The sequence below is a fragment of the Stigmatopora argus genome, chromosome 5 (genome assembly GCF_051989625.1).
Source record: "Stigmatopora argus isolate UIUO_Sarg chromosome 5, RoL_Sarg_1.0, whole genome shotgun sequence".
In the NCBI taxonomy this organism is placed as follows: Eukaryota; Metazoa; Chordata; class Actinopteri; order Syngnathiformes; family Syngnathidae; genus Stigmatopora; species Stigmatopora argus.
The window spans coordinates 15,062,722-15,075,520 of record NC_135391.1 but is presented as its reverse complement, the minus strand read 5'-3'; the positions used below and the strand labels follow the sequence as shown (position 1 = coordinate 15,075,520).

The window sequence follows — 12,799 nt, the reverse complement described above, 5'->3', positions numbered from 1 at the left end:
TCTGACTAAGTTATGTAAAAACTGGCTTTGGGAAACACTGTAAAATTATGTAATCTCACAGTAAGATTAAGATCCCTAAACCTTCAAAACAAATGTCTATTTTTTTTTAAACAATCATTATTGCAAATGTATCTGCAAGGGGCAATATAAAAATTACTATTATAGAATCTAAGGGTTTTTCCGTACACGAAAACATTCATTTTCTTTTTGAAAATTAGAATTTTCCTAGGAAACAAAAATAACTGTACTGAGATAAAACTTCTTCCTAAAAAAATAGCACACTCATACCAAAGGGCAATTTAGTGTCCAACTAGTCTACAATGTGGGATTGAAACCGGAGTACCCAGAGGAAATCCATGCGGGCCCGGAGAGAACATGCAGACTCCACAAAGGTGTACCACTCAGCCAGTGGTCCGCCCTGGTGGAGCAAATTATTGATTTAATTAATGTTCTTTAATTCCTGCTAGCCCTCCCACTTAAAATGGATTGGCCATCTAGGACTGTAAATGGAAGATAATGTGTTATCGCTGAACCATGTTGTATGTAGAAATACGTATACAAGAAAAAAATATATATTTTTAAAAATCAACATATATATGAAAAACAGAAAGTCGGAATCAGTTTTGGAGGCCAAAACACGCATCGATGCAACATTAATTCTTATTGTTTAAAATGTCCTCAGTCAAGGTTGTTTCACTTGATCGTGCTTTTGCTTCTCCACATTTATTGCGGAGGGACCACCGGAAGTGCATGCTAGCTAACTTGACGCTTTTCCATAAGATTTGCGCTCAAGCGCGCACCTCTGGCTCCACTCACTGCGGTAGTAGCGGGTCATCCAGGCGGGAAGACAGCGCGTAACCAAGCTCCACTTGTTCCGACCCGTCTCTTCACTCCACTTCAGGACCTAATTAAACAGGACATATTCATCACCTCCAGTGCTCTCTTTGAGGCAGGCGAGAGGAGAACTTTTGGTTGATTTCGTCGTGATTTTTTTGCTCCGCTCCTATCTTTGACGAAGAAGCTCGTGCTTTCTTACTGAGAGAGGATGGGACCGCTCCTCCTCTCCATCGCCCTGTGCGTGAGCGCCGCTGTCCCGCAGCATGTGATAGGTGAGTGGAAAAAAAATAAAATAATAAACAACAACAACATCAACAACAAAAAAATAACAAAAAAATCAAAGACTGTATGTTTCGATTGTAAATAGTGATTGTGCTTGAATCCTGTGCGTAATTGGAATTGCACCGCATTGACCTATGCCTGTATAGTACCCTATTTCCTTGTTATTTTCAAGAGAGTCGCATCAAAGTAAGCAAGGAATTTACCCCGGGTTGCTTAGTTCTCAGCCAACTGGCTGTTCAAATGCACATTTCAGGACGAATGCTCTGTTAGGCTGTGATGGGCTTGGTGGTGCCCCTGGTTAAGAAACTGAACAGACAGAAATACATGTTTTAATTCTACTTAAAATTTGGATATTTGTGCAAAAAATAAGGGTTATTTAGATTGAAACCTCTTTTTTCAAAAGATGCGTTTGAGAACGATGTGAGTACAATGGAACACACAATTATGCTTAATTACTGTGTAGATGAAGGCTAATAATATTTTTCTCACACACTATGGGTCATTATTTCATATTCTGTGGTTGTACTCCTGGATTTCTCCAACAAATCCACTGTCATTGTTCTGGACATCCTGGAACCCATTTTCTATATTTTACACATTCCACAGTTCTCTCATAAAAATAAATAAATACAAGTAAAACAGACAAAAAACAAAGTGGGAAAAAACAACCCCAAAAACAACAACAAAAAATGCAACAAAAATGCTCCTTGTCTTTCCCAGTCTAACTTTAAAACAGTTCAGATAATTTAGAACGGGGTGGCAAGTCAGGTTTTCGACGGCCCCTATCTAGCCTGTTTTTCATGTCTCCCTCCTCAAACTCACCTGAATGAAACGATCAACTCATCAACAATCTCCCCACAAGCCTGATAACAATCTTGATTATTTGATTCATGTGTATTGGAGAAGTGATGTATGAAAAACAGACTGGCTAGATGCCCTGTAAAGGACGGGGTTGTTGACCCCTGCTTTAGAACATATTGGGAACTATTTTTCACAACACAATTGTGACTGAATACACAATGGATTCATTCTATTCCATTTTATTCAACATTTACATTATGCCACTCTAACAGAAATATATACCATCGAATTGTTATAGAATATTTACCTGCTTAAGCTTGAATTGAACCCTCCTTTTCCATCTTTGCCCCCTAGTTGCATAGTGACCTGACGCTGTAATATTTCTAGCGTGTGTATTTACTAGTCTGTGCAAGCCAACCTGTGGGATTTGCTGTAGAAACACATACGTAGCATAGCCCTGCACGGAAGTGGGTCATGATAGCTTTTCCGTCTGTGCACATTTAGTAACATTCATGCCTCAGGAGTCACACAAGCACAGGTCCTGAGGCTCACTTAAGCCTCTCAGTGTCAACTGTGTGGTCGACTCATGTAATGAACTCATGGTTGATGAGTTATCCTAATTAATCATTGGTGTTTCATGTTTAAAAACTAAGTGAAGCTGTTTGGAAGTGTTCCACCAGTTCTGAACAAAATCCTATTGCATGGAACCTTGGCCTCATTAGGGATTCTCTCTGTTGACAACCTGCTCATGCTTATTCTTCGCTCGAGGTGGTAAGTGTCCTCTGAGAGACAGACGCTAGCAAACAGCCTTTGGGGAATATCATAGCGTGTCTTTGTCCTCCAGAGCAAATTGATGTTGTGGAATCGTTCGCCTTCAGGTGAAACAGACTGCATTGTTTTGAAGCGAGCATGCCTTTCCCTGCTTGGTTACTGGTGCCGAGTCGCACGTATTGTTTAGGATCCTGGCTGTCCAGCTGCACAAGGCGGCACAGGACGGCACCCATGAGCCCCCAGTCGGCGAGTGCAAAGATGCTTTTATGCTTGGTTAGAGAGGCAGTTTTAATGAACATTATACGTCCTTTGATAGTCTGTGAAATCAGAGTCTCTTAGACAAACAACAGCAATCTGGAAGAGCAATGTTGCATTTTTTTTGTTTTTGTTTTATTGTCGAGTCATACCAAGTAGTGTGCTGTTTGACACTGTACGGGTTGCTCGACTCATTGGCTGCTATCGACGGGGCTAGAGTCCAATCCATTCTGGGTGAACTGGCAGTGATGATTTGCTGTCAGCCTCTCTCAGTTAAATTGGATAGGACGTCTAGTGCCGTGAATGGCAGTCAATCAGTTAAGCATCCATTACCATAAAGAATGTCATTATGTTTTTGGGGGGATAAGCAAAAGTCACTTGCAGATTAACATATTTTAGTCTGAAGCCGGATTTAGCACAACCACAATGAATGTACATTGACCCGATTTTTCTACACCCACAATTGTAACCTCGGTACATAAAGTACTACGAAATACAATACCAATACCGATATATCGGTACCAATGCAGCACTAAAAATGTAGTGTTACATATCTAGTTTCCAACTGCCAGACTTCCTACCCAAGATACCTGTTAGCTACACATGCTGGCTTAAAAAAAATGCAGCACTTGTCACCTTTTCCAAAGCTTATTATATATTCCAATTATCCGTTCCTGTGAATTTACATGAGTTCATCAATGGTAGACGTCCAATCCATTTTGAATGAAATTGAATGCCGCTATTGTCATTATACAAGGACAATGAGCTTCACCATAAAGTGCACACATAAATAAAAAGATTTATATACAATAAAAATGAAGTGAGGTAAAAAAAAGGTGACTAAAGTGGTTAGAATCATGTGAGGTAGCTATGGTGTTTTAGTGCAAGTATCAAAGTGCAAGATAAAGATTTGCAGTGCTAAGACTGAAATAACATTTTGAGAACATGCATTTTACATATGCAATGCAGTGACAGTAATTAATTGAGTCTAGATTAGGTCCTCGTTGCAAAACTCGAGTTGAGTATGGTGACAGCTTATGGGAAGAAACTGTCTCTGAGTTTGTTTTGGCTGGTACGATTCTTTAGTGGCGGCCCAGTGGTGTGAGTGGTTTGCGCGTCGGCCTCAAAGCTCTGGGGTCCTGGGTTCAAATCCAGTTCACGTCCACCTGTGTGGAGTTTGCATGTTCTTTTCGGGCCTGCATGGTTTTCCTCCGGGTGCTCCGGTTTCCTCCCACATTCCAAAAAACATGCATGGTAGGCTTATTGGACACTCTAAATTGCCCCTATGTATGAGTGTGAGTGTGCATGGTTATCCGTCTCCTTGTGCCCTGCGATTGGCTGGCCACCGATTCAGGGTGTCCCCTGCCTCTGGCCCGGAGTCAGCCGGGATAGGCTCCAGCACCCCCTGCGACCCTATTAAGGCGGTTCAGGAAATGAGATGAGATGGCCCTACTTGCCAGACCTTACCTGCTGCTTAGCAGCCTGAAGAGGTGGAATCTGGGATTTGTATTGTCTTTTGTGATACTCTTTGCCCCTCCTAGTCACTGGGAGTTGTAGATAGTGGACAAGGAAGGTAGGGATCAGCTGATGATCTTTTCAGCTTTAAGTGGAGTGAATTAATCACTATTAGACACCCAATTCATTTGAAGTAGGAGAATAGCAGCTACCTCCCCTCCCATTTCATGTGTTGTTAATGGTAGCCAGTGAGTTAAGCATTGTCTGAACAAGCCATGACAGCAATGATTTTACATTCAAGTGAGTATGCAGGAATTTAGTATCCCCCAAAAATATATATATGCTCCACAAAAAAACATAGTATTGTTACAGTATTGGGTTCACCCCACATACCGAGTTATTGGAATTGTTATCAGGACCCAAAAAATGGTATTGATATTAGGTTTCAATATAAAAAAATGTAATGGGGCTTACGCTTACATTTTTTTTACATTACGTTGAAATTCTGAAGTGGAAAAAAAATGACTGGTGTCTCAAATAGTGACAGATGATAATCTTTTGATAAGCTTATTACATTTAAGCAAGTGAATTTCATAGTTTAAGTACAGGTGACTTTGAATAAGAATGACTTGTGGCTGACCTCTACTGTGGCCTTCACTCTGCTTTTAAATGTCACAGTCTTCAATCAGTTGAGAGAGGTCATGCCACTGTCAAGATCTCCTGCCATGAAACTCAAAAGAAATCAAAGCCACTTATTGAAGGACAAGTCATAGTTAATGGCTTATCACAATTTATGAGTAAATCTTCACAACGTGCTCTCTCATCAACGATCAGTGGGTTCACTTTGTTCACGTAACTTGATTCCAGTTAGGCTTTGGAGGAGATTTTGTTTGTGGGTGATGTTGACAAGTTAATGGATACAGTGCTATTTGTCTTTGTGCCAGTCATGGCTCTGTTGTCATGCCCACATTTCAAGCTTGACTGATTAGAAGGACACCAGACGGACACTCATGGAGAATGCAAGGACACATCCGGAGAAAGTACTTATCAAGGGACTTTAATTAGCTCTGAAAGGAACACGGATGAAATAAAGTATTGTTGGAAATACTGGTCGTTATTAGTTATTGCTTACTGATTGGTCTGGGAGTTTTCAAAATAGGAAAATAAACTTGTATTTTTAAATTCCTTGATTTGTCAGTTTGGCTCTTAAATTGAGCTGTAAAGTATATTTTTGCTTATCAACAAAAATAGCTAGATTTTTCTTTTAAGAACGGAATAGTGAGAGTTATGAGAGGTACTTCAGCTGAACTTATTGCCTGCTATTGATGGCAATAACAATTGACACCTCCCAGTCAAATTGAATATTTATTTGGATCTTTTAAAAGTAGAAGATCATATCTTTGGCAAATATTTAATGCAGTCACCGGTCCTGAAGGCAGTGCAAGGTCATTCCTTTCAATTCAGTCACAGAGATTAATTTTCTCATACTTGAAGTGTGCAGGACATGACTGCACAATGAAGGCATAAAAAAATCCTAAACAAATGAACAAAAAGAATGCTTAACATATTTGTATTTTAGACAGAAATTTGTGGACTTACACATTTTCAGAGACCCAAGCAAGTTTTCTTCTCGTTAATTTCTTACACATTTTCAGAGACCCAAGCAAGTGTTCTTCTCTTTAATTTTGTGGATTCAATTTCCTGTTTTTGCCTACAGAAATGCAGGTTTTGAATCTGGTGATCACCGAATTCATCACCGGGTGCTTTGAGAAATCACTGAAATGTCTTGCAATAGATGGCAGAATGTATAATTGACATGATGATTAAAAAAAAAGAAAGAACGCAAAGGAACATTTAATCAAGTCCTAACAATTGATGTGAAGTCCTTTCTATATTTCAAAAATTAAATGTCAGTACGGTTTTGGTCTGGACTCAAATATAAGGAGGCATTTATCATGAATGTGTGATTATTGGCATCCTTATTTGAGCAAAGTGCAATTTTCCAATTACAGCAGGTGCGTTTGGGAGTACAGCGCAAACGTTTATTATTTTGGTGCGGTGTCAGAACAGTTTCAGACATCCCCTACCACTGTCACCCAGGGGTCCCTCTAAAGAAGATCAATACTAACAGAATTACTTAGCAAAACGTGTAAAGTCTGCAAATTCGAGGACAAGCACTGCTGCTAGGATTTATCTTAAAAGTTAATAATACTAGAATATGTGGTTAGATTGATGATGTGTTTTCTTGAGTTTGACTGATATTTATGCATTTTTGCTATTAAAGAAAATCTTGGACAAATGACACACCATTTATGGCTATAGTTTCCCTTATATGATAATTATGAAACCATTTTCTTTTATTCATCATGCTCCACTTTTGTAGTTATTACCAACAAGTAATTGTTTTAGCTTTCTAGAAAGTCACAACTGACAGGCCTGTTCAATGATGGGAAAACACTCACAATGTTATGGCAAAGTGCATTTCATTGAAGGGTTATTTGGTATAATGGCACAAGGCATATGCCGTTCATTGCAGTTTGATGGACAATTTATCAAAGCAGGCCATCTCCGGCACAGATGTTACGAATTACCCTTGAATTTCATAAAGCATTTCTGGCTTTCCTCTCTATGTCCTTGATAAGTGAATTCCGCAAAGGACAACTGCTCAAATCCAAACTTGAAATAAAACATGAAGAAAGAATAATCATGTCTACTAAGTTATTGCACTCAATTTATAGCATAAAGGCCAATGATTCCAACAAGCTATGGGAATGCTTACTTCCAGGTATAAAAGGGGTTGAAGCTGCTAAAAGGATGGTCACTGTTGAGCTTTTAAATTAAACACACCCCCGTGCAGTGCGGTAAGGGTAGCCTGGAGCTCTCTCCAGCCAATAATAAAAAGGAAAAAGTTATCTTTCATTGAAATCAGTGTTCTATGTTTTTAAGTGGTCCACATCCAATCTATCTTCTATCTAATTTGGATGAATATGACCTCACCTACAAGTTGGAAATCTGTCACTATAGCTACAGAAGTCAAAGCTTTCTGAGCAAGTTTTCATTGAGCAACTGAAACATCGCAAGCAATTTTGAATCTCGTGTAAGGGGGCAACGGTTGTGTCCTACAATTGGCCGGCAACCAATTCAAGGTGTCCGCCTCCTACTCCTCATTGTTGGCTGGTATAGGCTCAAGAACCCCTGTGACCCTTGTGAAGATTACTGGAACGGAAAATGAATAAATTGCTAAACAAAATTCTTTCTGCTGGAATACACTTGATCAAAACCTTTTCTTGCGCTTTAATGGCATTTAGTGGAGTTCAAATCCCCTGAGACGAGTCATCCAAACAGACTCATCATTGGGCCAACAATAACATTTTGGATCAACACCAAAGTCTTGATCCATTTCCAATGTTTCATAATCATGTTTGTTACTGTACAATGCCGAATCAACATATGATGTTAGTGATTGTTAGTTTTTTTCCCACAGCATCAATCTGATTTCAATGGGTAGAATAAATAGCTTGGGTGGAGGGAGTTGTGACATATTCTTCATGAGTGCAATGCTGCCGCCAACTACTACCATAAGGAAACTGGTCATACATAAACATTACCATCTTATGTATTTTTTATCAATACTCCATATGAAAACAATGTACAGAATGATTGAGCAGCAGTTTCAGCCGAGTTTGTTTTGGGAAACAGTCCATGTGGGAGACCTTGTCTGGTAGAAAGGTACAAATGATGGGAGGTGTCCAACTTTGTAATGAGGCTAAAAAGGCTCTTCTGGATCATGAGCAAACTAGGGCATCTGTAATGAGCTTTGGGGTAGGGGGGAGGAAGGACTAGGGCCCTAGGGCTGCAGAGACGTGTTGTGAACCTGAACATTACCTCAAGCAGTAGCTTTAAATCTGTATTTTTGGGAAAGAGAATGAAGGGAGATATAGGGAGAGAGAGAGAAGCTGTATAAATCAGAAATTATCTGACCAGAGGTTTTAGTGGTTCATTCGTTTTTTTTTAATGTTCTATATTTAAACTGTGAGGACGGACTAGCACCATCAATGGCAGCTAATGATTTAATCACGTGACCAGCAGGAAAATCATGCCATTTTCCACTGTAAGTTAATCAAATGCCCTTTGTACAACTAATGGCAATCACAGGCAAAATTACATTACTTATAATTAAGGTCATACTATACTATACCAGTGCACTTACTACAAAGACAATGTTAACACCAAAGAGATTGAATGCTAATTTTTCAGTTTTTAATTTGCAACACACCATTCACATTCACCCCGTGATGTATTTTTGGTAGGATTACTGTTCTTGTAAGAGATAGGAATTCCTTGATATTGTTCTCCCTTTTTTAACTGTACCTAAACTGACATCAGAGAATTGTACCAGGGAGACTCACATCATTATTGTTTAAAAATTTAAGGTATTTATTGAAACTTATCTATTTCATATCTTTATATAAGGTTTTGATTAATTAGTTTGAGCTATTCTTCCTTTCATTTTACTTCATTTTCACATTTAATAAGGCAGCAACAAATACAAGCTTTTATAGAAAATCACAGTATTAAAGAAATGCTATAGGGCACTCATTTAAGCACTATGGGGGAAAACAATACAAAAAACAAAACATCAACAATAATATAATCCCATTTCATGCATTAATGGGACATTTCATGTGGCTAGGCTAGGTGGTTTTCTTATAATTGTCTTAATTTTTACTTGTATTAACATTTTTTATTTTTGTATATGTATTTATTAGTAATAATTAAAAGAAAAACTACAAACATGACTATTAATTTCATACAAGACCACGCTTGTATACCACATGTTTATATTGTGGCCTATTTAAACCAAAATGTAAAGTCCACAGATCTGCTGCCATTAATCGGATTAATGTAGACCACTTTACCTTTATATTATGTACCATTTCAAGTTTGACAGCTAAAAAATTCAATTTGTATTCATAGTCAGAGAGCTGAGCTAATGCTTGTGGGCTTTATATGTCTCAACAAATACTTGATTGGCACACTTCAGATATCCTTTTCTGTGTTTGAAAAGAATATAAAACAAGGACACAAAAGTACAAGTCAAAAAATAACTAGCCTGATTCTACAGGGATAGTGAAGTCGATTGCAATGCTCTAATCCCTGCAGAGGTAACAAAAACTACAGCAGAGGTAGGAAAAAAAACATGTAAGAGAATTAACAAATCAGGATTTCAGCAAAATATTCAGCAAAAATAGACATTTCGATTCTGCGGGTAGGTGGACTGGAGCGTAGACAAAATCCTAACAGCCGAAAGTTTTGACTCTTTTAATACACTCACATATTTTTATATTTGCATAGACGCTAAAAAGATATGAGGGATGGTTGTGGAGCAATTAGTATTTCTAGCGGCATAACAACCGGTTTGTGAGTCTGAAGACCTCGAAAAAAATATGTTTTTGGTTTGTGAAATTAAAATGTCTCAGTCAATTTTTGGTGATGTCGACTCCTGATGTGCTCATAATGTGAAAATGAAGTGGCGGTGGTCTTATAATATAAAGAATATTTTAATGAAATCATTCTTCCATTGAATGCTTTGCGTCAGTGTGGGTCTGGGACCACTGATTGATCAAAATATTATGCCAGTTCATTATAGTGGCTAACCATTCAATCTCAGTTTTTCAAAGGGGATGGTAAAATGATGTAAGGGCGTATGGGTAGTAAAGGCTAACCAAAATCTGGCTCTAAAGGTTTTAGTTCCACTAGACTAAAGTCTAGTGCGATCAACAAAAAGGCATGGTCTTCATTTAGCCGGTAATATTTCAAATGCATACATTATTAGTGGACTCTAAATGTCGGCTTTGCAGCATGTCTGAGCTGTCTTCCATATTGAACTCTGTTAGTAATAAAGACCTGGATATCTATATTTCGAAAGCTCCTTAATTGTCAGAATATAGTTTTTCATCAATGGTCAATCTTTTTTGTCATGAAGTGATTTTTTAAATACAGTCCCCTTATCCAGGTTGCTCATTTCACATTTAATTGATCTGTTCGCAGTGTGTTTTTCTTTTTTTCCTGCAAAAATGGAGACCAAAACGAACCTTACATATTATAGCCTTCACTAAGCATTCAATCTTGTGTTCTAAACTAACAAAAGCACATCCACCGAAGCCATTACATCCAATTACAAACACTGTGAGTTTCACCACTTATTTTTCTTCTAACACCAACTTTGTAGAATCCTTAGCAACATTTTCTCCCCTTTGGGTAAATGACAATATGCAGTTGGCAAGGAAACAATGGTCCCCTGTTTTTATGTTTGAACCTTTTGCTTTTTGCTGCTCAACACTCACGAGTAGCTAGATTTATCACTTTGACATTTTTAAATTAAAGTTTTGAGAATTTTTCTATACTGGGAATTTCTAAAATGTAATACAGGAATGCATATGTTCTCACAGATTTTGTTGCGTTCCCAGGCCCATATAACCACATTTACTACATGATCTCCTTGCTCCTTGCATGCAGTCAAATTTAGTCTTTGAATTAAAAAAAGAATGCATTCTGTGCATTTTATACAACATTTTTGGCTATGCTTTATTTATATTCTGGTTCATCTCCCTCACCATCCATTTCACTCTTTTAGCTTTGTAATCCAACTGCTTCTCGGGGATTAAAATGCTGTTTACAGGTTCCATTTTGCTGCTCCTTAAACAAACATATTTGTATTTTTATGTATTTGGTTGGAACGTGCTTAAGTTGTCTGAGGATCAATTCGTCTAATCATGCAACAACTCCAATTACCAACATCCGATTGCATTTTATTGACCCTTGTCACAATGATGTCAATTACTGTACTTGTGTAAACTTGATGTAGCCTGTACAGTACGAGAATTAATCAATAATGACCTACATAGAGGCGGGGAATTATTTGGGTAACGGGGAAATCTTAACATGATGCCCCTCATTGTCTGTTTTGGCAAAATTTCTTTTTTCTTTGCCATCATTTAGCAGTGGCCGCTCACTGGTTATTTCAGGAGCCTAATCCAACACTGTTATGTCCATCCCAGTGGAAAGAATCTTGTTTATGAATTTGAAATAACACAAAATTTCATTTTTCGACTGTAATAGTGGATAAACATTTAAATATAACTCAGTAGGCCATTCAGTGGCAACCATTTTATCATTGCTGAAACTATTTTAGCCAATCAAATATGAATACCCCAGATTCCACTCCCTCCTTCATTATTTCAATAATACCCATTGTCCTTGTGCCTGAAACTAAATTAAATTTTTTATTATCACTTTTCAGCTCTATTGACGATGATAGACTTCTAATCATCTGGCTCTTAAAAAACTAAATTAAAAACCCGTTATATGAGTTTATCAATTGTCGACGTCCAATCAATTTGAATTGGTGGGTAGCAATATGAGTTAACAAAGAAATGCAGAACATCCTCCATTACAATAAAGAGTAGTGCAAAATCTAAATCAACCCGTGACACAAAAGAAATTCTGGTTAACTGTTATGCAAAAATACGTTTTAATATTTTTGACAATCCATTTATATTGGGGGTGTGAGTTCCCAAAACATAATCGATTTCCACTGTGTTGTTAGTTCTGTCACTCCTAATCAACTTGGTAGTGTAGGGGTTCTCTCACCTGACTTCGGTGCGGGCAGGCATGGGCTCAGTTTCCGCTGGTGGCGGTATGATTGGAAGTGTGAATGGTCATTTGTCTCTCTATGTTCCCGACGGCTGACTTGTGATGGGTCTAGGGCAGGGGTCTCAAACTTGCGGCCCGCGGGCCAACTGCGGCCCGCGGGACGATAATTTGCGGCCCCCGTCTTAATATGAAAGATTAATGTTCGTGGGCCCGCAAAATTGATATGAATGACACTTGTGTTCGGAGCAATGTTCCCTCTAAGCTGCGCGCGTGCGCAATTGCGCACTACTCTCGTCTTCTCTGCGCAGTAACAATCATATGGCAGGCAGTAAAAAAAAAAAAAAAAAAAAAAAAATCGATTTTTTTTTTTTTTTTTTTTTTACCCCTTTCCCCATGATGGCGCCGTTTAAGTGGCAGCCAGTGGCAGTAGCTCTGTCCACTCATGTTTTTCGTGTTTTACAGCATGTTTTACATGAAAAATTAGAGGGAACATTGACATGCACCTGCTTGTGGCAGGTGTGATACTGGTGTGCCCATAGCGAGCAATAATGATGTCGTGACCGGATGATTCGCCTAAAGACGTTTCGCCGACAGACGTTTGACAGACGGACAGGTCGTACTAGTATTTGTTAGTTTAATGATTAAATACAAATACTAGTATTTGTATTTAATCATTAAACGCTGTTTTCAGCTGGATTTGACCGAATTTGAGAGCATTTTGAGCCGTTTGGCGAATGGACGT

At 38.4% G+C, this 12,799-nt stretch overlaps 1 protein-coding gene across 1 annotated transcript in view; it reads left to right on the top strand.

The window, feature by feature from the left end:
* The first annotated feature begins 796 nt into the window (after positions 1 to 796).
* The window catches only part of edil3a (EGF-like repeats and discoidin I-like domains 3a), a 68,422-nt gene continuing 56,419 nt past the window's right edge, over positions 797 to 12,799 (top strand). The window contains exon 1 of the mRNA XM_077601401.1: positions 797 to 1,109. Within this exon, the coding sequence (XP_077457527.1) occupies positions 1,046 to 1,109 (64 nt within the window). The 5' untranslated portion in view covers positions 797 to 1,045. The remainder of the gene's footprint in view (positions 1,110 to 12,799) is intronic.